This window comes from Chiloscyllium punctatum, chromosome 39 (genome assembly GCF_047496795.1).
Source record: "Chiloscyllium punctatum isolate Juve2018m chromosome 39, sChiPun1.3, whole genome shotgun sequence".
NCBI classification, from domain to species: Eukaryota; Metazoa; Chordata; class Chondrichthyes; order Orectolobiformes; family Hemiscylliidae; genus Chiloscyllium; species Chiloscyllium punctatum.
Window position 1 is genome coordinate 29,653,207 of NC_092777.1, and position 25,636 is coordinate 29,678,842.

The 25,636-nt window shown below is 40.0% G+C and overlaps 1 protein-coding gene across 4 annotated transcripts in view; it reads right to left on the bottom strand.

Moving 5' to 3' along the window:
* LOC140463907 (myosin-10) overlaps positions 1-25,636 on the bottom strand; it is a 154,775-nt gene that overhangs the window by 84,009 nt on the left and 45,130 nt on the right. For all 4 annotated transcript variants that reach the window (XM_072558375.1, XM_072558373.1, XM_072558372.1 and 1 more), the window contains exon 4: positions 910-937. In XM_072558375.1, coding sequence (XP_072414476.1) covers positions 910-937 — 28 coding nt within the window. The remainder of the gene's footprint in view (positions 1-909; positions 938-25,636) is intronic.

The following is a 25,636-nucleotide window of genomic DNA, read 5'->3' on the forward strand; positions in this document are numbered from 1 at the left end:
TGATCTGTAGTGCAAGAGCCCCAAACAAAATTTGCATTTTGACTGGACAGTGGAGTTCAGTTTCTTGGCATCCTGTCTGTATGTTTGAAATTCCAGGACACTTGCATCTGAAGCTCAAAAAGAATTGACAAATAATTAGGAATTAGAGAACATTCATTTCCAAGCTTAGATTAAGTCTTTGAAATCACATGTATGATCATATGCACATTGTTAGAATGATCAGCGACCATATCCATAAAATGGATTTCCAAAAAGGGGACAAAGAACTCTAAGCCAGACAGCTCAACAAGATTTAGAAATTTTTCACTGGTCTATATCAGGCCATGGAAAGTTTTAGTCACAGAATGAGATGGTAATGGTTTTAAATACATCGGGTCTCAACTTTGTTCAGGCAGAAAAAACAATGCTACCAGAAAAACAAACAAGACTATTTTCCTATACAAGTGGTACATTAACAGGTTCAATTACAAAAAAAGTAAAAAAATAAAATGAAATGCTTAGTTTGTACAGCAATGGATCCCCTGATGGTGGTTACTGTCAGTTCCCTGTATGGCAGAGCCTGTGGAGCACAGCTCCAATTCGCTTGCATTCCTCATTTGGAGCTAACAAATCAGTGCTTGGACATCACTGAATTCATAAAGGTGGAATAATTTGCACCTTTTGCTGGTTAGACCACCTATACACATTTACAAACTGTGATAGTAGTTATTAATAACTACTAAGAAAATTTTAAACACTGCCAATCTGCATAGAAAATGGGATTAAAAATAAACTCCATATCAACAATTGAAATTCATGATATTTACCACTACTGCTCTTTCACCAGTTACATAATATTCAGATGTTTCTGTATTAGCTAGCTATTAGTTCATAAATAAATTCATATATCAACATAAAATAGGTACTTACGTGCAAAGAATAGATTGATCTTCACGGTCTGGAAGAGACAAAAATAAGTCAATATTCAGCTTGTTGCATTGTTTTACTTAATATTTTCTTACTGTCAATGCCCATTATTCATCAAAGTTTGCTCTTTCAATTTTTAAGAAAAACTAGACTCCTAAGCAAGTGTGCCACCTTTAGTCTTATAAATACAATATACATGAGTAATAGAATAATCATTTCTACAATTCAGCTGCTGGTAGAGTTAACAAAACTAATTAACCACATTTTATCTGCATGACACTTGCATAATGTACATGCAAAAATGGCAATTGAAAAAGGTAACAAAAAACTAGAAAAAAAAGCTTAAATTATTCCAAGAACAAATTGCATCACATTTTGCAAAGCAGGTGTTGGCAGTTTGAGTTGCACACCATTTAACAGGTGAGCATTTTGAAATGTTTCAAAGTCAAAAACATTTCAGACAAAAGTATTAGAAAATTTCAGTTCAAAACTCCATAATGCAGCTGCTAGCCTAAAAATCAACAATGACAACTGATTAGTGGATTCAGAAAACATGCCAGCTCCCCCCCCCCCCAAAAAACAAATCTTATTGTGCACATCAAAAAAGGTACCTTAGATATTCTGGTCATTGCCATTCAGCATATAATTAACACTATATTCCGTAATAGATTTTAATATACAAGTAATTGAACAGCTAATCTATGGCAGAACTGAAAGCTCAAAAATAATGACACGAATGACTTTGTCAATCACGAGTTAAGAGATTAGAAACAGTTCATTTGACCCAACTGGCCTATGCTCCACAAAATAACCTCCATTAGATCAACAGATTCTTTCCAATTTGCTTGATGTACTGTTTGAAGTGAAGTGATTTCAGCATATAGTGCCCACAGGAGCTAGCATCAATTATTTCCCATAAAATAATCTATAGTTGTCAATATCACAAGTCAGCCAAAGTTCACTTTCCTACATTGAAATGGTTATTACTGAAAGCACTGTCATACATAAACATTCTGAATAATGTTCCATTTTAAGCTTCACTCATCTTAATATTTTCTGGTTAAAAGCCAGCGATGTTACTCTACCAAAATCATTGAACATGCATGATATCAGCTAAAAGATGCAGAAAATGCAAATTTTCTTAGGACACAACATGCTAGTAGTGTGTTATTAGTAATGTCAGTGTTTCATTTCCAAATGATTTTAAACCAGATCGTTTTAGATGTTTGGCAATATTTCTAAAGAAAAGTACCCCAGATAAACCATTATCAAGGCTCAATTTCCATCTTCAAATTTGTTGAATCATAGTTTTAGGTATCAATTTAAATTGCAGAGAGTTGAGGGAGAAGGAACAGCTTTGACAGAAAGATATTCCCATTGCAGAAAAACACTGATTTCAGGCATTTGAAATAAGGGGGTATATCTGGAGTTCAAAGTGTGAACCACAAAATGAAAGCTCCATAAAAGCTGTTCTAAACATCTGTGATGTACCCACACCCTTAAACTAAATTGTTATATACGTATGCACTCTTTACCCACCTCTGCACTGCCAGAAGTACTGCAACTGCTCTTCACACCCTCTCTCATACACCATTTTCCCATTGTTAGTTAGTTTTCCTCAAACCAACTGCGCACCCCAAAGTTGCTCAGAAGCTGAGAAAAGCAAATCTATGCACCCTTTGGTCATTCACCAATTTGCATAAATTTCAGGAAAGGTGGAGAATGGTTAGCATGGGTCAGGGTCAATTATGGAGATGATAAAATTCTTGCTTATTTTTGAAAGGTTTTGAGATCCTTCAATTAACCTTATCCATGCACTGTTTTGCTTCAATTAAAAATTCTGGAAACACAAGATCATCAGGCAAACAGGGAGCACCTAGAGGTACACCACTCAGCTGTATAGACCCAGCCTGCACGTGTTGAAAGGATGATGCAGTGATGAGAAGTAACTTGGAAGGACAGGACAGGGAATGAAGTGTTCAGAAGAGATAGGAAAGTAGGGGGACACAGTGGCAGTGTTGGTTTAAGAATCTCAGCACTGGAGAAAAAAAAAAGAGGAATGTCTCCAAAAGGGATTAGAGGTCAAAAATCAAGCAAAGGACAAAAAAAAATGTTGCAATTACATTGCTCTGTATCACCTGCAGAGCAAACACCAGTGGAAGAGTGAAAACTAGAAATGCCAATATTAGAGTGACAAGTGGAGACTAACTACCTGCATACAGACCAGGACAGTGATAGCTTTTAGAGTGGAGAGAGGCACTTGTTCCTAGATTATGTTCAGGAAGATTTCCCATAGCAGTTTGTGTCCAATCCAAAACAGAAAGAGAATGAACTGGCGGACCTAACTGCTGGTAAAGTAGATCAGGGAAGGGGACGGGGGCTCCGAAAACGTTAAGAAAGTCAACAGGTAAAAGAAGAAAAAAAAGTGTCACCAGAATGGGTCCAAATTGACAAAGTCTTTGATAGCCCATCAAAACAAAAAAAAAGGTTGACAATGCACTGGGACTGGATGTGATGCATCCAAAAAATGAATATTGAAGGGATAAAAAGGGAGAAGTTTCACAGGCAGTGGCTGAAACTTTTCAGTCTTCACTCAGCTTCACAAAAAGGTGCCAGAGGACTGGAGACATTACATCCTTGTTCCAAATAGATTGCAAGGATAAGCCCAGCAATTAGACTGGTCAGTTTAAGTTCAGTGTTGGGGAAGCTTCTGGAAGTGGTTATTTGGACAGGAGGAGTGTCTGTGAAGAGAGGATGGGTTGCTTTGAAAGAGCCAACATGGATTTACAAAAAAAAAGGGGAAATTTGTTTGACTTAGTTCTTGAAGAGCTAACAGAAAGGTTAATGTAGGGTAATACTATTCATGTGGTATACAGGACTTGCAAAGAGAGTGTTCAATACAGTGATAGGTTTGAGAAGTTTATCTCCATGAAAAGCAGTAATACTGAAAATATAAAACTAGCCAAGCATCAGGAAAAAAAAATGTATAGTGTCAATGCTAGTTTCTAGAAGAGTTTCTCCCAGAGTTGGCACTGACTCATTTAACAGATTAATATTCTAGATCTTGATGTGCAGATACGAAATATGGGAATCCAGATTGGAGAAGTTGGGACTGTTCTGCATAGCCTCTTTCCCTCTAACAGGACACCTGATAGAAGGTTTTGAAATAAAGGAGGTCGAGAGAGAGATAATGATGATGATGATGATGGAGAAACAATTCCATATGAGTGATTCAGCTCAGGAATGCACTGTCTGGAAGGGAGGCTGAATGCAAGTCAGCTGAGGCATTCAAGGAGACATTGAATGATTGGAAGCAATGTACAGGGGTAGGTGGGAAAGGTAGGCAAGTAGTCTCAAGTTCATAACGCTCTGTAGGTGAACAGATACAAGATAAAATTGGTTGAATGTCTCCTAAACAAATCCGGTAATTCTGTAGCAGCAGTGGCAAGAGAGAGTGAATGAATGCTTAAAACTATTCCAAAAAAAAGTCTCCAGTTGAAAACATGAACCGTCTCCACTGATGCTGCCTAACCTGCTGTGTATTTCCAGCATCTATGATATTGTCTCAGAAGTTAGATATGCACAACCAGCACATTTCTATTCTACTGTAGATTTAAGATAGATTAATCTATCAAGAATTATCCACAGAGTTTAAGATGACATGTTCACAAAAACCCAGGTTTTAATTTTTTTTCCAGTGCCCATTCTATGCTTAAAGCTTTATTCAGAAGTTTAGTTTGAAGTACATGCTGAAGAGCAGACCCGTGACCGGAATTGTATCAGGGTTTAGGTCCGCAAGTAGTCAGAATCTTACAGAATATTAGCTGACTCAGCCCCTTTATACAAAAAGATCTCAATCAAGGAGGCAAAAATCCTATTTTCACAACATCAGATTTAAAAAACAAACTTCCCCATAAGCAGCTCCAGGAAAACTACACACAAGAGGAAGAATTGAATCAATCCGCACCAGGAGCTCAAATGGATATGCAACAAGCTGCCATAATGGTCGCTAACTCATTTCTAAATCTGTTTAAATTCAGTTAATCATTTGGATCACCAAATGAAAGTCAGAGGTGAATTGAGATTATACTGCATCAAGGCTGTAACTCTGGAGTCAATTGTCAATACTTTTTCATAAAGGAAAGCACAGGTCTGGAATGTTTAAATTAAAGAGCATGTAAACAATGTTAAATTCCATTGTGGATTTAGTTTCAGAACAAAAACAGATTACGGCTGTTTTAAAGATGCTCACACATGGCAGATTCTATAAGAAATTGTAAAACAATGTTGTTACACAGCATAAATTGGAAGCTGTAAAATCCAGTAGGATTCATGTGCTTTCCCACTTTTTGTCATGTACACGGTTTTTGAACTATTCAAAAAAAAAGTGTATATGAAGAAAACTGGGAAAGCACTTGAATTGGCTCAGATGTTTCCCTCAACCAGTGAAGGATAACTTGCACAACAGCTCTCAACTAAAATGTCTTTCAATTTAAAATTTACAAGGCACAAGTGACAACAAGGAAACTTCATTTTTTTGGAAAAGACTTATTATGACCCCATTCAATCCCGACAGATCTTGTTCTATTTCTTTCAATCCATTCACTAAGCATCACTGACTGGGCAAGCAACTATTGCCCATCACTAGTTGCTATTGAAGGGTGGTAGCAAGCTGCTGCCTTGAAACAATCCAAAAACCATTAGGTAGATCCACAATGCCCTTTAGGGAGAGAATTCCAGGATTTTGACTGAGTGAAGTGACAGCGATTGGCTTTGAGGAGAACTTGCAGGTGGTGGTGCTCACATGTACCTAATGTCCTTTACCTTCTCAAAGTGGTTTTGGTTTGGAAGGGGCTTTTTTTTCAGGGTCTCGGGGCAGAATTTGTACAGGGCAACTCGCAGATAATACAGACTGCTGCTGCTGACTGGTGGTGAAGGATGTTTGGAGAGGTGGTGCTAGTCAACTGGGCTACTTCATAAGAGATGGTGTCAAGCTTAGGGTTGTTGGAGCAGCACCCATGCAGGCAAATGTGGAGTATTACATCACACCCCACTTGTGCCTTGTAGATGGTGGATATGCTTTGAGAAATCAAGAGGGGAGTTATTCCTTGCCTTGGGCCTGCTCTTGTAGAGAATGATGTAGCAAGTCCAGCTGGTCAATGTTACTCGGATGCTCTTAGTAGGGGAAATTCAGTGATGATAACACCATTGAATGTTCATGGATGGCCATTGCCTGGAATTTGTGTGGAGTGAATGAAAGTTGCCACTTAGACCAAATCTGGATACTTTCTGGATCTTGGTGTTTGGACTGCTTTTGATTTACGAATGGCGATTATGCAATCAATGGCAGACATCTTCACTTCGGATTTAAAAAAGGTCAAAGGTGGTAAATGATTAAACAGCTGAAGCTGGTTGGGCCTAGGATACTACCCAGAGGAACACCTGCAGTAATGTCTTGAAGCTAAAAGAGAACCGACCAACAATAATCTTAAATGCCAGATTTGATTCCAACTAGTGGTTGCTTGCTCCTGCTACCCATTAATGGCACACTGTCAAATGGGGCTGTGATGTCAAGGGTATTATTTTCATCTCACCTGTGGAATTTAGCTCTTGTCCACATTTGAACCAAGACTGTAATGAGGTCAGGAGCTGAGTGACCCTGGCAGTGTACAGATGACTGATCAGATGCTGCTCAATAGCACTATTATGACACCTTGCATCACTTTACTGATGAGTAGACATGGGGCAGTATCTGGCCAAAATTTGATTTGTCCTGCCATGTGTACAGGACATAATGGGGCAATTTTCCAAATTGCCAGGTAAATGCCAGTGTTGCATCTGTACTAAAAGTTAGTCTGGGGGGAGCAGCAAGCTCTAGAGCAAAAAGGTCTTCAGTACTATTGATGAAATGGCACCAGGATTGATAGCCTTAGTATCTGGTGCTTCTAACCATTTCTCAATATCATGCAAAGTGAATTGAACTGGCTGAAAACTTCAGATCCTGGAAACCACTGGAGACAACCATTTTTTGTTGAGAATGCTTCAGGTTTTCCTTTTGCTACTTACTGGGTTGGGAACATTCTTGAAATCTCCTCCAGACAGAGGTTTAATTATCCACCACCATTCATGACTGGATGTGACAGGGCTGCCAAGCTTAAGTGTGACCCATTGGTTGTGGGATCACTTCACTCCATTTATCACTTACGCTGTTTGGCATACAAGTAGTCCTGTTTGGTAGCTTTACCAGGTTGGCAGCTCATTCTTAGGAACGCTTGGTGTTACTCCTGTACTTTCCATTGAGCCAGACTTTATGGCAATGCTCAAAAGGGGGATTTGCCAAGTCATGATGTTGCAGATTGCGCTGCAGTACAATTACATGTGATATTTACATAATAAATTGAAGCTATCAAGTGAATTTTAAAAATGCATTTGTGCAGCACATTACAGTCCAGTAATTGTGTACTGTGAAACTGTACCAAGTGGGGTAGGGAAATCACTATTTGTCTATGTTACAGAATTTTTGGCTGCTATACATAATTTCAGGGTGATTGTTTTCACACAAAAATAGTGGATGATTAAAGTCCCAAAACAAAAGGGAGGAAGGCATAGAATAGACTAGGACAAATTTCTGGGGTGGGCTGAAAAACGAAATAAACCAAAAAAAAGTGCACACTCAAATGGCACTGGATTTAGTGTACAGAAATGATCTGGGTCTAAAACAAAGTCTTATCTTTGCAAAGAAATTGGGAGAGGTTTTCCAAAGCAAATTAGAAACAAACTAAAACAATTGGACGTGAGTAAGTTGAGAATTATTCAGTTATTTTAAATGGAACTTAGTATCAAAAAAATGCAAGTTAATAAGACCAGGAAAATTTCAAATAAAAAATTGCCTTATACAAGTCATTGTTCACAGCCAAACTTCAAAAGATACATTTTTACCTGGAATACTAGCAGGGCAGATACATTAACTACCTCAAATAATAGATGAACCAAGCAGACAAAATGCACAAAAAACCAAACCAAGATATTGGTATTTATAAAAGGGACATTACTAAATGACATTTATATATTGGGGGAAAACCTTAAGTGAGCATAATAGAAAGAACTCCAATTCAAACCCAGTCACTCAACTAATTTGATTTTAATCAGGAGGATTATGGTGACATTACAACTAGCCTCAGATCATCTATACTGAATGCATTCCTGGCAATTAGAAAGTTTGTTCTGATACCCTCAAATACAATATACTCACATTCTAGACATTATGAATTTCTTTAAAATAACGGCAGAATAATGTGGTCATTACCCCAACAGATCCACCTCCCGAATGATAGAGCATACTAACTATTAACACTGTACTAAATCACAAGCACTATACTTGCTGCAAAGTATATTTCCTATTAATGCCCAAGAATAAATATTAGCCCAAGAAATGGCTAGTGTAAAATACATTAGTCAATAGACAAAAACAGATGCTCAACTGGTCTCTTTTGCCAGTAATATTGGATACTCAGGAAAATCTTGTGCTTTTTCCTGATGTTTAGCAACACTTTTGCAACTGTACTGTCCAGGCACCAGTTAATTCATAGAGTGATCTACAACTTCCAGTACTTGGTTGCAATGATTTCATCCAAATCAAGAGCACTTCAGAAAAATTCAGACCAGATCCAGAATCCGTGCTGTGCAGCAGCATCTGCACAATGCTTTAAGCAGTACATTACTCCCATTAAAAACCACAGGCATTTCTTATCTCCAATCATTTCTATTTCAGCACAAACCCTCACATAGCTGAGCAAGCTCATACCATTTACATTCAGGGACATAAAAACCATGTCAGAAGAGATAAATGCTTAAAATAACAAGTTAGTAAATAAAATAAGAGTCTGGCACAACATGATCCATGCACACATTAGCGTTTGTGCCCTTTGAACTTGAGGTAATCAATCATGCACTCTTCCACTGTTGCTTCTCTCCACTAACCCTATCCAAGAGCCCTTCACCTCAAGTCAGAGCACACGCCCAGCTTTCTGCATGCATGGTTTCAATTATGAATAAACTGACTTTCATTCCTGCAAAGGCCAGCATTTCAACAAATGCCCACACAAGAAAAGTGCTACATTTGACACAGCTTAATATTCAATCTGTACATTACACATTCCAAAAGTACTCCACCAGAATTTAAAAAAAAAGACTTTTCCTGAACAAGGCCAAGAAAGACTGAACTGTTTGGTATATTCACTAGTTCAAACAAAAGTTTGATTCACACAAATGCCTTCAGTTGAACCAAGCCTAGATTGTGGCCGTTAAACTATATGCAACTTTCAAGTCTATTATTGTCAATAAGGCCTGCACTAGATAAATGTCTCCAGTTCAGTGCTACTGCTCAGAATAAAAAAGTGCACTCCCTGTGCCTATGACAGGAGATTACTGTTGCTGACGTGGAGGAACCTAAGATTGTAAAGCGGAGCTGGTATGCTTTGGAGGAAAGCTCATTGCAACAGGCACAAAACTGAAAATGGAAGGAACCCTAATTGAAGGATGTGAAAGGACACTGACTGAATGGCACTGCACCTGTGATTGATGTATGAAAACCCAACCACATGACTTGCTATATAGGGAGAAAGGCTGGCCCATGGAGGTAGTTAGTGGCAGTCATTGGCAACAGCACAGCTGGGGAGCTAGAACTCCCCAAATATGGACTCTCGTGCAGCCTGGCAAATACTTCAGCAACTGTTTATAACAATGACTTAATAGCGGTGTTGAGAACGTTCTCTGGGGTAGTGTGACCTGCAACCCAATTACCTGATAGCTCTTGCAAACAGTAGCATCAAGTGGGCCTCCATCGGAGTTGGAACTGCTGTCAATAATGATAATCAGAGGCTAAACCCATCAAGAGCAGCTGAAAATCACTAGTCCAAAGGATTTTATCGTATCACAAATCAGTGAAATCAAAGTAGACTGCTTATTCGGTTTGTAAGGTTTGTGGTTTCTGCCATTTAATGGGAAAAATGCAGCTTATTAGACAAGCTGCCTGTTAATTCATGCTTAACTCAGGAATTGCAGATGTTAGTTAATACTCTGCTTTGCACTTTTTGCTTTGTTAATTTTTGTACAGTAAATCTGATGGCTTAAAACTGGAATTTTGTGGCTTTATTCTTTTAGCAAGTAACTGGGATTTCAAATTGCATCCGCTCTAACTGCTCCTTAACTAGATTAGAACACTAGTTGTGTAGTATGAACACAGGGCTTTACAATGAAATCCACAAGAGACAACAGTATTGCAATCACTTGTAACACCATTCCTTTGTTTTAGGCAACCTGGTCCACATATTTGGGGCATGGACAACTCCAAACCAAACAGGCTCTGCTGGTTAAGAATGCAAGGTTTTATGGGGAAAAAAAATGAACATATAACCGCCTTCTAGTTCCACCCAGCCTAAAAGCAAATGTGATCAAGGAACAAGAGTACTACTGAAAAACACATACCAGGTTAACCAGGTCAGAGCAGTTAGCTTTGCCAAGGAAACTAGGCAGTTCTTTTCGTTGGTAAAACAGAATGTAGGTGGCAAGACATTCTCTGCTCAAAGGATTAGAACTCTGATTTGTCTGCAAGCCCATGGGAATAAGTCATTAGAGTGACCAGAGCTGCTGGAGGATGGTTGCACATTTTCTCAAGAAGCAAAGACTCTTGTTTGGACATCATGAAAATCAACAAGAGGGTCAGAAATGTGCCTGAAGTATTGCTGGACTGACTCCTGTAGAAACTAAATTCTGCAGAGAGCTCGTTAGTGTTCTAACACAGCTTGGGTTTCAGAGAATGTTAAAATATTAAAAAGGAAGCTTTTCTGAAGGGGTGTTCATTTGGTCAGAGGTTTCCAACTGGTGTGCCACCGCAAGGTGAGAATTCCTTGCAAAATTTGCAAGGAACAGGTGTCATTTATGTAGACTTCTGATACAGCGATTTGGTACTGCATGAAGATGAAAAATACACATTGTGCACTTGTACAAGCAAGCTGCAACCATTCGGTCCAAGCATCAAGGACTGCATCTCTGGGAGAAGGAATGACATACACAGCAAAACAACGCTACAATTGTTGAAAAGGTCCAGTTAGACATGTTTCCACATTAGCACAGATTTAAACAAAAAAAGGTAAATATTTTGTAATTTTTAATTAAACTACAGAATTCATTCTAAGATTTTAGATTGAGGAAGAAATAGATAAGTTTGTCAAGGGGCAATTTCTATGCTAATTTAGTCAGTCAATAAAAATATTGAACTCCAAAAAAAACCTGTTCAGAGACAGCATGGGGGTAGTTCTGGCCTTTGGATTTCCATGGACAGAGCCACTTGTCCATTACCTAAATCTCATCTGCAGAGGTAAACTGACAAACATTGCAGAAGCTACGAAGGTAGTTAAGATGCTAACTATAGCAGAAACATCCATCACTTGCTAACAAACAAATTCAATATTTCAGAGTTTGAGATCACAAGACATTAGGCACACCCAGAGGGAGTGACAGACTGTTGGATATAGCTTGGAGGAGATAGTTACTGGATGGTTTAGTCTGACTGTTACTGTTACTCAAACCTTTAATCATGCCTGTATCATTTTAAAGCAAAATGGAATGTTGGAAGCTGATGCTGTAAAACAGATTTACAAAATTCCACTGAGAGAAATGGTGAACTGACATGTCTGCTGATTGTGTTGCGAGAGCTATTAGTGGAAAATTTGCAAGTGAAGAGTCCACCAAAAGCAGACACTGCCAGCTGCTGGCCAATATTTGGTAATTTGATGAGAACTCCATTAAGCAGGATTTCCTTTGAAGTTTACTGTTTTGCTGATTCATTGTTCACGAATTAGATAGAAATGGTTGACTTGAGCAGATTTTGAAAAAGTCTGTGTTCGCAGTCTATTTTTGCTGGTGGATTGGAAATGTTGACACTTTTGATTCTCCTTTAGCTTGTGCTATGCATCATGCCGCAAACCACCTAGTAAGATTGCAACCAAAGTAAAGTAATGTGATATCTCAACAAACAATTCAACTGAAAACGTGGGTCTGCCAGTTTCAAGTGTACCTTAACACTAGTAATAGGTACCACTGATGGCTAACCAATGGGGAAGAGTTTATTACAGTACAAATCTAAAAATCCAAAATCTGTCACATGTTTCCATCAGCTGATGCTTGGAAATTCAATTCCATTTTTTAAAGTCACTCAAGATATTGTAACAAAGTGAAATTTTGAAGTTTCCCATTCTTAATAGCACTTTTCTTTATTAAAGCTGCATTTAAGTGAACAACTGAAATCAGGTTATATAGTCCCACAGGTTTAATTGGAAGTACACTAGCCTTCGGAACACCACTCAAAGCTAGTGAGATTCCAATTAAACCTGTTGGACTATAACCTGGTGTGTGATTTTTAAATTTTGTACACCCCAGTCCAAAATCAATAACAGAAAACTAGTGCAAAAAAAAAGTGTTCTAGGAAGTATTACATGCTACACAATCTGTATACTTAGGAAAAAAGCACATTGACCTTCTGTCTGAATCAATTAAATCTCAAGTATCAACAGCAAACAAATGTTGGAAGCACTCTGGGTAGACAGAGACAGAAACCAACACCTTACAAATGCCTAAACTGGAAGGTGAACTCTAGCACTCTCCAAGAGCATTTTCAGCACTTTCTGCTTTTAATTTCACATTTCCAGCATTTGATGTATTTTCATATTTAGCTGAACAAAGGGGGTTATTTGGCACTTCAAACTCTGCAGATAATCAAGATTGATCAATCGTGCCATCAATTAGCCTTCTACCAAAGTGGAAACACAAAGCAGCAACACCAGTCTCACATGAAAGAGCTATTCCAAACATCTTAATGTTTACCGGAATGTCTTTAATCTTTACTGTTTCAAGTTGATGCAATAGGCAGGAAACATGTCCAGCTGGTTTGTCTGAATCTAAAGCACATTCCTAAAAATGTTCCTGGTGTGTTCAATTTAGCTTCATGGCGAAAATCTTCATTTTGCACTAGCCACAAATTCTCTTTTTTTTGTCCTATGACTCAGTGCTTGGTGGTATCCTGTTATCAGACCTTTGTTGCAGCAGCTTTTAAAAAATGTCAAGTCTGATTTTTGGGAAAGTCCAAATCAAGAGAAAAAGGTAACAGGGGAAATTATGCTCAGTCTTAAAAAAAAATGTACCCATCCAAGTGAAATAGTGGAACTAAGCCATACATTATCTAGATTGGACACAATGGCTGTACAAAATTAGAAAGTTATTCCTGATGAAGGGCTTTTGCCTGAAACGTCGATTTCAAAGCTACTTGGATGCTGCCTGAACTGCTATGCTCTTCCAGCACCACTAATCCAGCATTTGGCTCCTTCAATAGAATTGTAGCTGACCTGTGTTTTGATTTCTAACTCAATTGTAAAGACCATATCTTTATTTTCCTGTATTTTGGAATGAAAAAGGACTACTTCGAAAAACCAAAAGTTTGTGGAAGAGATTGTTGCATTTTAAAGTGTTTTGGTGCTGTTATACAGTTTGTTCAAACAGAAAAGGGACAAACTTGTTACAAGGGAAGCTTACAAGGAGGGGTTTGGGCAGCCACAAGAGCTGATTGCTCCATGGAGTGCGAAGCAGTTATCAGTGACAAAGGCAGGCGGAGAGAGGGGGAAAAGTGACTGCTCAGGGAAGTTTTAAGTGGCATAGAATTTTAACCATTAGAGTTTATATAGAATCCCTATGGTGTGGAAGCAGGCCAGTTGATCCATCAAATTCACACTGACCTCCTAAACAGCATCCCACCCAAACCCATCCCCTACTCTATAACCCAGCATTTCCCATGGCTAACCCACCTAGCCATCACAACCCTGGACACTATGGGCAATTAACTATGGCCAATCTACTTAGCCTGCACATCTTTGGACTGTGGGAGGAAACCCATGCAGACAGTGAGAACGTGCAAACTCCACACAGATGGTCAATGTTGGAACTGAACCCAGGTCACTGGCACTGAGGCAGCGCTAACCACCAAGCCACCCCTACTTTTAAAAATAAAAGTCAACTTTGGATAACTCTGGGAAGCACAGGGCTTCATTTCCAGTGCACCACCCGGTGAACTGTGACAGAATATTCTGCTGTCATATTGAACTCCATTGTTAAGCTTCTCCCCACAGGTACTGCCAAAACTGTAGAGTTTACCCAGCGCTTTAAAGGTTTCAGGGTGTGACTTTTCATTTTGTAAAAAGTTCAGACATTGTTAATATGAGAAACCTAGCTGAAAGTTAAAAAAAGTGAATAAAGAGCAGATACAAATTGCAACCTGCTAGGAGCATTTAATTAGACCCAATAGGGAGGTGCAGTTGTGGGAAACCTGCCAAGCTTTACAAAGCATTTTGACAATGTACAAAATAAACACAAAATGGGATCATAACCAAAGATACACTAGCATGCAATTAGAGCACAAACTCTGTTCCTTTAGAAAAAAGGAACATTACACTGTACATCTTTATTCAGTGATTGTGGGTGAATAGTTACACCAAGGCAGCCATTAAAAATTCCAGAAAGTGACCAGTTCAGATAGTTAATTCTTTAGACAAATGTACCTTGTTGCACACCAATCTGGTTGCGTACAATGATTTCATTTCTTTTTCTAGAAAAATCAATTCCAAACTAAATCCATAATTGCTTTAAGATACAGGCTTCCAAGTTTTAAGCTTCTGGCATTTTAATGAAAGAAGAGAATCCATTCTCTTGAATGTTTTCCGCATGGTAGGCAACCAGCTGTGGGTCAGCAAAAATCACTTCCAAAGCTCCTAATTCTTTGGTCAAAAAGCTGCCCTTAAAATTTAAGTGATCAAATCTTCACACTGCTGTAGATATGCAGATGGTTAGCACATCTGTTGCAGAAGCTGTCATAGGCCAAAGTCTCTTTTCCTCCTTCAGAATACAATACCTCTGAATCATTCCAGGCATTATATGGACTTGCAATTACAGAATAAAGAGACTGGTATGAGCTTTAAATATTTCTTTTTTCAGTCAGGGATGTCAGCTGGGATTAGACTAGCAAATTAGTGTCATTAAGACATATGCACACCGGTGGTTGCTGTTGCTAAGGAAACAGGTATAACTGATTAGCCATCTTGTTCCTAGTTGATACAATTGTATGTTTAATGTACAATTGTAAGTGCTAACCATTGATCAATCATATCAATCATGTTTAGTTCACATCATTCCATTCTTAATTCTGGCAATTTCATCTTTATTCAGTAAGCTCAAAAAAGATCTTGAACTAAGTTCTACCTCAAATCTGAGAAGGTTTTATCCATGTTTAGGTAACCATGTTAAACATCTACTCTTAAAAAACTCAAAAAGGAAATTAACTCAAATGTTCTTGCCAAAAAATGAATAGGTTATTAGCCAGCAGCTAACATTAGCAATATAAAATGCCCACTAGATAGATATTCATTCTCAAATCAAAATTTGGGTATTTATAGGCTGGAAGGATTTAGAATTATTGTACTGATCCAGTCTACTGAAACTCATCTCAAAAAAGGTCCCTTTGAAAATTCCAATCCAACTAGTGTCATATTTGACCTAGAGTCTGACTACATAGCTACCCTAATAGTAAGCTCATCTATTGCCACATTACCTAACTCAACCTTATATTATTCCACTGGTGAATTGGAATAGTTGCAATACCTCAATCAGGGGGAGGGAGACAGAGGGGAAGAGAGGATAAGGGAGAGATAAACATTTGCAATGTGAAAAGTATTAAAAGGCAGTAGCCCAGACTATTTGCTGCTATTGTAGCAGACCACAACTTGGGTTCAGGAATTGCCCTGAACAGACATGACAACATTGATTCAAGACAGGGTGTTTCAGGCTGTACATTAGCAGGATTTAAGAACAAATTTAAAAAAAGACTTAAAGTATTAATAGAAATAGACTCAAGACTATGGGGAAGATACTTCATCTTGGGAGATTCAAGAACCAAATCAGATCCTGGTAAAAGATCACAGGATACACCGCAGATCAGACACTGCAGCAGCAGTTTTCATTTTTAGATGTTGAACCATGGTTAAACAAGGGTTCAACTATTCTACAAAATCAGCACAATCAGATGAAACAGAGCTAAGGTTTGGGAGAACTACAGTTAAATCATATAGTAATGAGTGATAAGCTGTATGTAATTCCAGATCAGTTGTTCTCTTTTAATCAGAAAGAGATGTGGAATTGAATCTAATTCATGGACAAGAAATAAAGAACACAAACGTCAGTCAGATGGCCAGAGAGCAAAACTTCTAAAATTATTTAGATGAGTGGGAAAGCTCAAAAATGTCATCTTGTACAAGTCCAGAATCAAAACCAATGCCACACACAGCAGCTCACCCCCCCCCACCTTAAAAAGGTGGAGAAAGATGGACTGAAATAGTCAGACAAGGAAATATTTCATCTAATCAAATTCAGGGACAGCATTGGTTCCATGAGAATTTGTGGATTTCACAGAAAACAGTAAATTTGGGAGAAAAATTCCAATGATATCAGTAGGTAAAGATTAGAGCTTAATGTTGTCCCAATTTTAGATACGAACAATGGATTTTGGCAAATATCACCAGGAAAAAAAAAGGAGCCCAAGCTTCTCAACTTACATAAAACAGGTTGTTGCAAATGGCGCTAACTGGTTGCCTTTTGGGATCACATCAAAAGACCCTTTCGAAGAATAAGGTAAAATCTTTTAGGGAACTAGAGAGTTGCTTACCATATGGATTATGTTAGCTCTTGTCTCAAGCTGACCTTAACAAGGAGATAGAAAGTGATGGGGAAGGGAGAGAAAGAGGCGCATTTTTTGCCAACAGTAAGTGGGAGGTTTCACAACCAAAGTAGCGATCATGCCAAGAGTGCATCAGGATTTAAAAAAAAGGTCTAGCTCCTAAAAGAGTAAAATCAAGGAACTTCATTCCAAGGAGCAATAAAGTCAAAGCTTCATCCGAATAGTGATTCGAGAGACAACATTCTTCAAACCTGAAGAGCTCAAACTAGTACAGCAAGGCGATGGAAAAAGCGAACAAAGGAGAGCCAAATGTCAGATATTAGCAAACTACAATTCAGAATTACTAACTACAAAGTAGCAGTCACAGCCTCCACAGGATCACAAGTTTTATAACAGTACATGACATGATGCCTGGGTACCAACCATGGGCAACTTGCATTTGGGGTACAATCCTACCAATCATCTTTCCTATGCTAGTCTGAAGAGGCTGTACCGTAGTCTAGAGAGGATGGGCCAAGAATATATGTCTCAGAAGAGGCTGTCATCTTGGATAATCATAATTTATTACATCTCAAAAACGATACCTTAGCTCTTGGGCACATTAAAGAGGTAGAGAAGACAATGTGGTTACCTCCAGCTGCACCAGACTCCAAACAGACTCCACCCAGATGTGATGTAGCATCAGACTGGGTGGAGCTGGGACACACTTTCAGAGCCATTACATTATACAAAAAGGTGCAGTAGTGTTTCAGATGGAGAGAGAGAGAGCGCGAGATAGAAAAGTGCAGATTAGCCCATTGCATCATGCTAATAACCATGTATAAAGAGATACCCAGTGATCAAAACAGAGTTATTATTAGCTATGTGACAACACAAGCAATTTTCCTATCTTACATCTTTAAGATGGAACAGGTCACAGATCTTCAGTCACACTACAGAATTTGAAAGAGTTTGCACTGAAAAGGTGATTCCATTCATGGATTCAATAAAAGTTTAAAATAAGATTGATGAGGTTGGAGACTCAAACAATAGATGTTCAAGGGAAACAAAAACACAAGCCAGGAAAATGTCATTCTGAATTTAAAGGAAAACGTTGAGTTGAATTAAGAGTCTGTACATCAGCAACTATACAAAAGGTTCAGTGAAACCAAACAAGGAATGCAACAGATTGAACAACTGTATTATAGGATGAACTTGTACAATTGTCCTAGAATCCATATTATTTTGTGGGGGTAGGGGGGGCAAATTTTGTGATTAAGGATTTGATACAGTGCAGATTAGTAATCCCATGCTGACACCAGGGTTGAGTTGTGGTAATTTCAAAGTCTAAGACTATAGCTTAAAAAAACCCACTTTACAGGAGCATTTAGTTGCATGCATTTTTTCCATGCTGTCAGACTCCACTCATGAGAGAAGAAAATGAGGACTGCAGATGCTAGAGATCAGAGCGGAAAGTGTGTTGCTGGAAAAGCACAAGTCAGGCAGCATCCAAGGAGCAGGAGAATCGACATTTCGGGCATGAACCCTTGGGGCACATTTTCAGCAACACATTTTCAGCTCCACTCACGAGGGGTGTCACTTCCTCTATAGACTACTACAGTCAACCCTTTGGAGTAACAATCCACCCGTCTCAAAACATCTGCTGTTAAACTTCCATGCGTTTTAGCTGTAGACCTAAATTTTATAACTATCTTACCATTTCCTCACTATCACTCCTGCACACAGTCTCATTTTAGCAATGACTCAATTTTTAAAGAATTCACATCCTCATTTTTGAATCCATTACCCATTGAATTTCCTTTTACCACACCACCTGGAGACATCTTCTCCAATTCTGACATTAAGTTGGGAGTGATTTTCATTCAGCAGTGCCTTTACTGCCATGCCTAAAAATTCAAACTGCCTCCTAAATCTTCACTGCATCATACTTCCCTGCTTTGACAGTCCTTAAAGCTCTTCATAAGAGAGCTTTTGCACATCTGCCTTAACATTCCTTTACATGGCTCAATGTCAAGTCATGGTTTTAACATTGTTATAGAAGTCACAGCACGATGGCTCAGTGGTTAACACTGCTGCCTCAGCGCCAGGGACCTGGGTTAGATTCCACCCTCCTCGGGCAACTGCGTGGAGTTTGCATTCAAAGTGTCAGCGTGGGTTTCCTCCCACACTCCAAGGATGCGCAGGTCAGGTAAATTGGCCATCGGAGATTAGATTACTTACAGCATGGAAACAGGTCCTTCGGCCCAACAATTCCACACTGACCCTCCGAAGAGCAACCCATTCCCCTATATTTACCCCTTCACCTAACACTACAGGTTATTTCGCATGGCCAATTCACCTAACCTGCACATTTTTGGACTGTGGGAGGAAACCAGAGCACCTGCAGATACGGGGAGAACTTGCAAACTCCACACAGACAGTTGCCCAAGGTGGGAATTAAACCCGGGTCTCTGGCGGTGAGGCAGCAGTGCTAACCACCGTGCCACCGTCCTCCCAGCATGGAAACAGACCCTCCAGTCCAACCAGATATCCCAACCCAATCTAGTCCCACCTGCCACCAGGGGATCTAATCTTTCCCCTCTCACCCTAAACCTATTCCCTCTAGTTCTGGACTCCCAGACCCCAGGGAAAAGACTGCCTATTTATCCTATCCATATCTGAATTAAACTCCATCTGCTACTTCTCAGCCCATTGGCCCATCTGGTCAAGATCCTGTTGTAATCGGAGGTAACCTTCTTCACTGTCCACTACACCTCCAATTTTGGAGTCATCTGCAAATTTACTAACTGTACCTCTTAGGCTCACGTCCAAATCATTTATGCAAATGACAGAAAGTAGAGGACCCATCACCGATCCTTGTGGCACTCCACTGGTCACAGGCCTCCAGTCTGAAAAACAACCCTCCACCACCACCTTGTCTTCTACCTTTGAGCCTGTTCAATATCCAAATGGCTAGTTCTCCCTGTATTCTGCAAGATCTAACCTTGCTAACCAGTCTCGTATATGGAACCTTGTCAAACACTTTACTGAAGTCAATATAGATCCATCTACTACTGTGCTCAGTCCTCAGGTTTTTGAAGTTAAAAAAAACCAAGTTTGTGAGACATGATTTCCCATGCACAAAGCCATGCTGACGATCCCTAATCAGTCCTTGCCTTTCCAAATACATGTACGTCCAGTCCCGCAGATTCCCTCCATTTTCTGCAGCTCCACACAAAGGCTGCCTTGCTGATCTTTGAGGGGCCATATTCTCTCCCTAGGTACCCTTTTGTCCTTAATACATTTTTAAAAACCCTTTGGATTCTCCTTAACTATTTGCCAAAGCTATCTCATTTCCCCCTTTTTGCCCTCTTGATTTCCCCCTTAAGTATACTCCTATTGCCTTTATATTCTAAGGATTCACTCTATACCTTACATATGATTCCTTTTTCTTAACTAAACCCTCAAATTTCTTTAGTCATCCAGTATTCCCTATACTTACCAGCCTTTCCTTTCACCCTAACAGGAATATACTGTCTCTGGATTCTTCTCGTTCCTGAAGGCTTCCCATTTTCCAGCCAGCCCTTTACCTGCAAACATCTGCCCCCAATCAGCTTTCGAAAGTTCTTGCCAAATACCGCCAAAATTGGCCTTTCCCCAATTTAGAAATTCAGCTTTTAGATAAGGTCTATCCTTTTTCCATCACTACTTTAAATCTAATAGAATTATGGTCACTGGCCCCAAAATGCTCCTTCACTAACACCTCAGTCACCTGCCCTATTTCCCAAGAGTAGGTCAGGTTTTGCACTGTTTCTAGTGGGTACATCAACATACTGAATCAGAAACTTTTCTTGTACACACTTATTCCTCTCCATCTAAACCCTTAACACTATGGCAGTCCCAGTCTATGTTTGGAAAATTAAAACCCCCTATCATAACCACCCTATTATTCTTACAAATTTGTTTCTCAATTTCCCCCTGACTATTGGGGGATCTATATTACTATCCAATAAGTGATCATCCCTTTTTTTATCTCCGTTCCACCCAAATAAATTCCTTGAAATACATCCAGGGAAGATCCCCTCAGCACAGCTGTAATGCTATCCCTTATCAAAAACACCACCCCCCCTCTTCTTACCTCCTTTTCTATCCTTCCTGTAGGATTTGTATCCTGGAACATTAAGCTGCCACTCCTATCCATCCCTAAGCCACATTTCTGTAATTGCTAGGATATTCCAGTCCCATGTTCCTAACCATGCCCAGAGTTCATCTGCCTTCCCTGTTAGGCCCCTTGTATTGAAATAAATGCAGTTTGATTTATTAGTCCTACCTTGTCCCTGCCTGCCCTGACTGTTTGACTTGGAGTCAGACGTACAGCATGGAAACAGACCCTTCAGTCCAATCCGTCCATGCTGACCAGTTATCCCAACCCAATCTAGTCCCACCTGCCAGCACCCGGCCCATATCCCTCCAAACCCTTCCTATTCATGTACCCATCTAAATGCCCATTAAATATTGCAATTGTACCAGCTCCACCACATTCTCTGGCAGCTCATTCCATACACATACCACCTTCTGCGTGAAAAAGTTGCCCCTTATCTTTTATATCTTTCCCCTCTCACCCTAAATCTATGCCCTCTAGTTCTGGACTCCCCGACCCCAGGAAAAAGACTTTGCCTATTTATCCGATCCATGCCCCTCAAATTTTGTAAACTTCTATAAGGTCATCCCTCAGCCTCCAACGCTCCTTCGGTTCTCATCTGTATCAGTCTCAGATTGACCTCTTTCCCCCCCACCCCACCTTACCAATTTAAATCCTCCCAAGCAGCTCAATCAAAATTTCCCTGCCTATATATTAGCCCCCTTCCAATTTAGATGCAATCAGTCCTCCTTGAACAGGTCACTTTTACCCCAGAAGTGATTCCAATGATCCAAAAAATGTGAATCCCTCTGCCATACACCAGCTCCTCAGCCATGCATTCATCTGCACTATCCTCCTATTGCTGCCCTCACTAGATCATAGGATTGATTAGTAATATATGGAATACTCTAAGACCTTTTTAAAATTCCTGCCCAATTCTCTAATCACCCTTCAGAATCTCAACCTATTCCCTTCCTATTTCATTGGCCTCCATTGGAACCAATGACCTCTTGCTGGCCCCTCTTCCCCAGTGAAAATATTCTGCACCCTCAGACATCCTTTATTCTGGCACCAGGGAGCAACAGATTCTGATTTTTCACTGCTGGCCACAGAAATGTCTGTCTGTACCTTGGACTAGAGAGTCCCCAAACATAATTGATCTCTTGGAACCAGACGTACCCCTTGCTTCATTAGAGCCAGTCTCAACACCAGAAACTTAGATTTCACAGGGGAATATAGCATGAATAGCCATCACCCCCTACATTTTCCAAAACAGCATACTTGTTTAAAATGGGTATAGCCACAGAAGTCTCCTAAACTAGGTGCCTACTTCTCTCACCTTTCCTGGAGGTAACCCATCTATGTGACTGTATCGGAGACTTTTCCCCCTTTCTATAACTGCCATCCATCACATACGGTTGCTGTTGCAAATTCCTCATTGGAGAGACACGGTCAGAAGCAACCAATCCATTCGATCTGATAAGATTCACAACCAGCAGTATTTACTGCAGATATAATCTGCAGTAACCCTTAAACTCTAAACTCCCACATCTGACAAACAGCACATATCACTCTACTAAAGGCCATTTTTGCTCCTTCACAATCTACAGACCCAGAAAATAACACTCATTCCTCTACAAACACTGCCCCAGGTTAAGAGTCATGGCTTAAGTTTAATCAAGAGACAGATCTAAAAAAAACTAGCCAGCCAATCAAGAAAGAACCCACTCTACTCACTACTGCAGATTTTCTGTAGGCTACTTAAAACAATTAACTTATCGGATTTTGTGCTGTGAACTTCACCCAAACAGTTCCTCCAAGATCAGTTGTGAATTTAACTGTTTAATTTTCCCCAAACGCACTCTGATGTCCAGCAGTACACAAATTCAAATAGCAAAAAAACGTGTGGACTTGTTGGGATGAAGGGCCTGTTTCTGTACTGTAGCGAATCTAATCTAGTACATTGGTCCAGTGAACATCAGCTGAAGACCGGTAAACAGTACAGATCTCTTCTTTTCCAATGTCCCATAAACTGAAACTTATTCCTCCTACACCAATCTTTGAAACACACCTTATTTCACCCTATGCCAAATTTGCTCGTGGTTCAGTTAACAATCCAGATATTGTTATGTTTGAATTTGATTGACAATGTATTTCCCAGCTGCATGTTCTATCAATAGAACCCCTCATTCCTACTGTTTGTAGGATGTACCTACATGGGCCACAACACCTGAATCATTCACCTCCTGCTGCAAGGTCATCCTCAGTTCAGAGGATATGTCCTTAACTCTGCCACCTAGCAGAACAAATACTTTTGGAATTCTTGATCGTTTGGAGAGCAGAATCTACTGATAACTACACAGGTTTCAGACTGACGACTGTCATGGCTGCCCAGATACATTAATCATTTATTTGTATATATCTCACATCCAATGACTCACCCTTCCACTATAAGGAAGATTGCACTTACAGGATTGTGTTTCTCCTGCCACATGAAATCAGCCATGGTAAATACAATCTTAACGATAGGTTCATGATCAGAAAATGGAGTATGCCTGGTGACTGTAACCACACTGATTGAAAAAATTCCTGATGTAGGGCTCATGCCCAAAGTGTCAATTCTCCTGCTGTGCCTTCTTAGCACCACACTGATGGTTGAAAAAAAAGCTATTACTGCCTTAAAAAAACCTTAAGTGAAAATAGCATTCCACTGACACCACTGTGGAAAGAGTATCAATTAAGTTGAATAGTTTATTCCTGTTCCGACAGTGCAAGGTGAAAGATTTAGCAATCTAAAAGAATTCCCTAAAGAGTAAGAACGAACATGCCCTGAATGAAGTCGTGGTGAGGCCAACAAACAAGCTTCACTACTTGGTCAGCTTTATTGCCAACTCCAATTACTCAAAAGATGGTGTGAGCTCCTTCTTGAACCACTGTTGTCCACATATTGTACAAAGACTGCCTTGAGGAAAGTAGTTCCAGGACTTTGACCCAAATATTGAAGGTATAGTGATAAGTTAGGGTGGCAAGTGAATAGAAAGGAACTCAGGGTGGTATTCCCATCTCCTACTTCTATCCTTCTTGATGGTAGCAGCTCTGGGTTTTAAAAGATGCATCAATGGAGCCTCGGAGAATTTCTGCAGTGTATCTTGTAGGTGGCACATCCTACTTCAGCATAGCTGACAGAAATAGTTGGCAAAAAAGGCTGCTTTGGCCTGAAATGGTGTCCAGCTTAGAGTATTATTGAAGCTGCACTCAAAAGTGGCTTTATCTTATCACACTTCTGACTTGCCCCTTAGGTGGTGGTGGTGGAGGGGTTTTGGAGCATCATAGAGAGAGTTACTCAATGCAGGATTCCTAGCTTCAGACCTGCTCTTGCAGCCACAGTATTTATATGGCTAGCCCAGTTCAGTTTCTGGTCAAATGGTAACTCCTTGGATATTGATAGTAATGGATTCTGCAACGGTTAGAGATTTTTCTTGTGTCGCACAGACGACCATCTCCGATAAGCATCACACAACCTTATTTGCCACTTATTGGCCTAAGCCTGGATAATGGCCAGGTCTTGTTGCATTTGGACATTGGACAACATTCAGCACAATGTGCAATGATTTAAGCTGTCAATCGCCAACATCCCTTCATAAAGAGGTCAGAAGATGAAAGTAGGCGGTGTCCAGGCTCCAGAGCCTGGGGTGGGGGTGGGGGGGGGGTCACCCATTCTATCCTTTGAAAGAGAACTCAGTCGTGGAGGCAGCAGTGGCATCAAAGTTTGGATCATAGCAGTGACTGTCAAAGTCCTGTTGGCCCCAGTCAGCAAAGCAGCTGGGGAGCCTAGACAACAGCTGGCAGTGAAGGACTCACCTGTACTCCAAGGGCATGCTACCCTGTACTAGGCTAAGAGGAAGCCCTTGTGGCAAAAGCCCAAAAAGTGTGACTGCAGGTCCACAGCTATAGAGACTGTAATATTGCACTTTTAATTGTATTCCTTTACTGTTCTAATTTGTACTCAAGATTTTATACCGAGGTACCTTTTACCCAAGATGGCACAGAACAGCAAATTTGAGCACTTGTCACTGTACTTGAGTACACATGACAATAAACCCAATTCTAGTTGAAAATAATTGGCATAAGGATATTAGAGGAAGCTCGGCAGAGATGTCCTGGAGCAGAGATAACTGACCTTCAGCAACCACAACCAACTTTCTTTGCAGTAGATTCTCCCATTCCCAATTCCCACTGACTCCAGTTATGCTTGGGCTCCTTGAAGGGTATGCTGAAGTCAAATGCTGCTTTGGTTTCAAGGGCAGTCACTCACCCACTGTACTTCAGCTCTTTTGTCCATGTTTGAACCAAGGCTGTGAGGACGTTAGGAGCTTGGTGGCCTTAGATGAACCCAAACTGAGCATCAGGTGAGCAGGTGATCATGCAAGTATGCCTCCATAGAACACTTTGTGTAAGCTAATAGACAGCAATTGGCTGGGCTGGATTGGTGTATAGGCCACACCTGGGCAGTTTTCTACATTGTCAGGAAGCAGCTAGTGTTGTAACTGTACTTAAAGTGCCTGGCAAGGGAAGTAGTAATTCTGGAACACTCAGTACTGTCAGAAGATTGTAAAGAGAGACTGTCACCTTTGAAGGATCCAGTCCTTCAGTTTCTTGAAATCAAGTAGAGGGAATCAATTTAGCTTAAGTCAGAGATATTGGGAATCTCTGGAATAGATAGATGGTGATCCAGTCAGCACAGGCTGAGGTTTGCTGAGTTTTTAAAAAATCTTTTGCAGTGATTTTTGGGCACCCCCAACAAGTATCGGATAGGATATTTGGGACGCCTCATT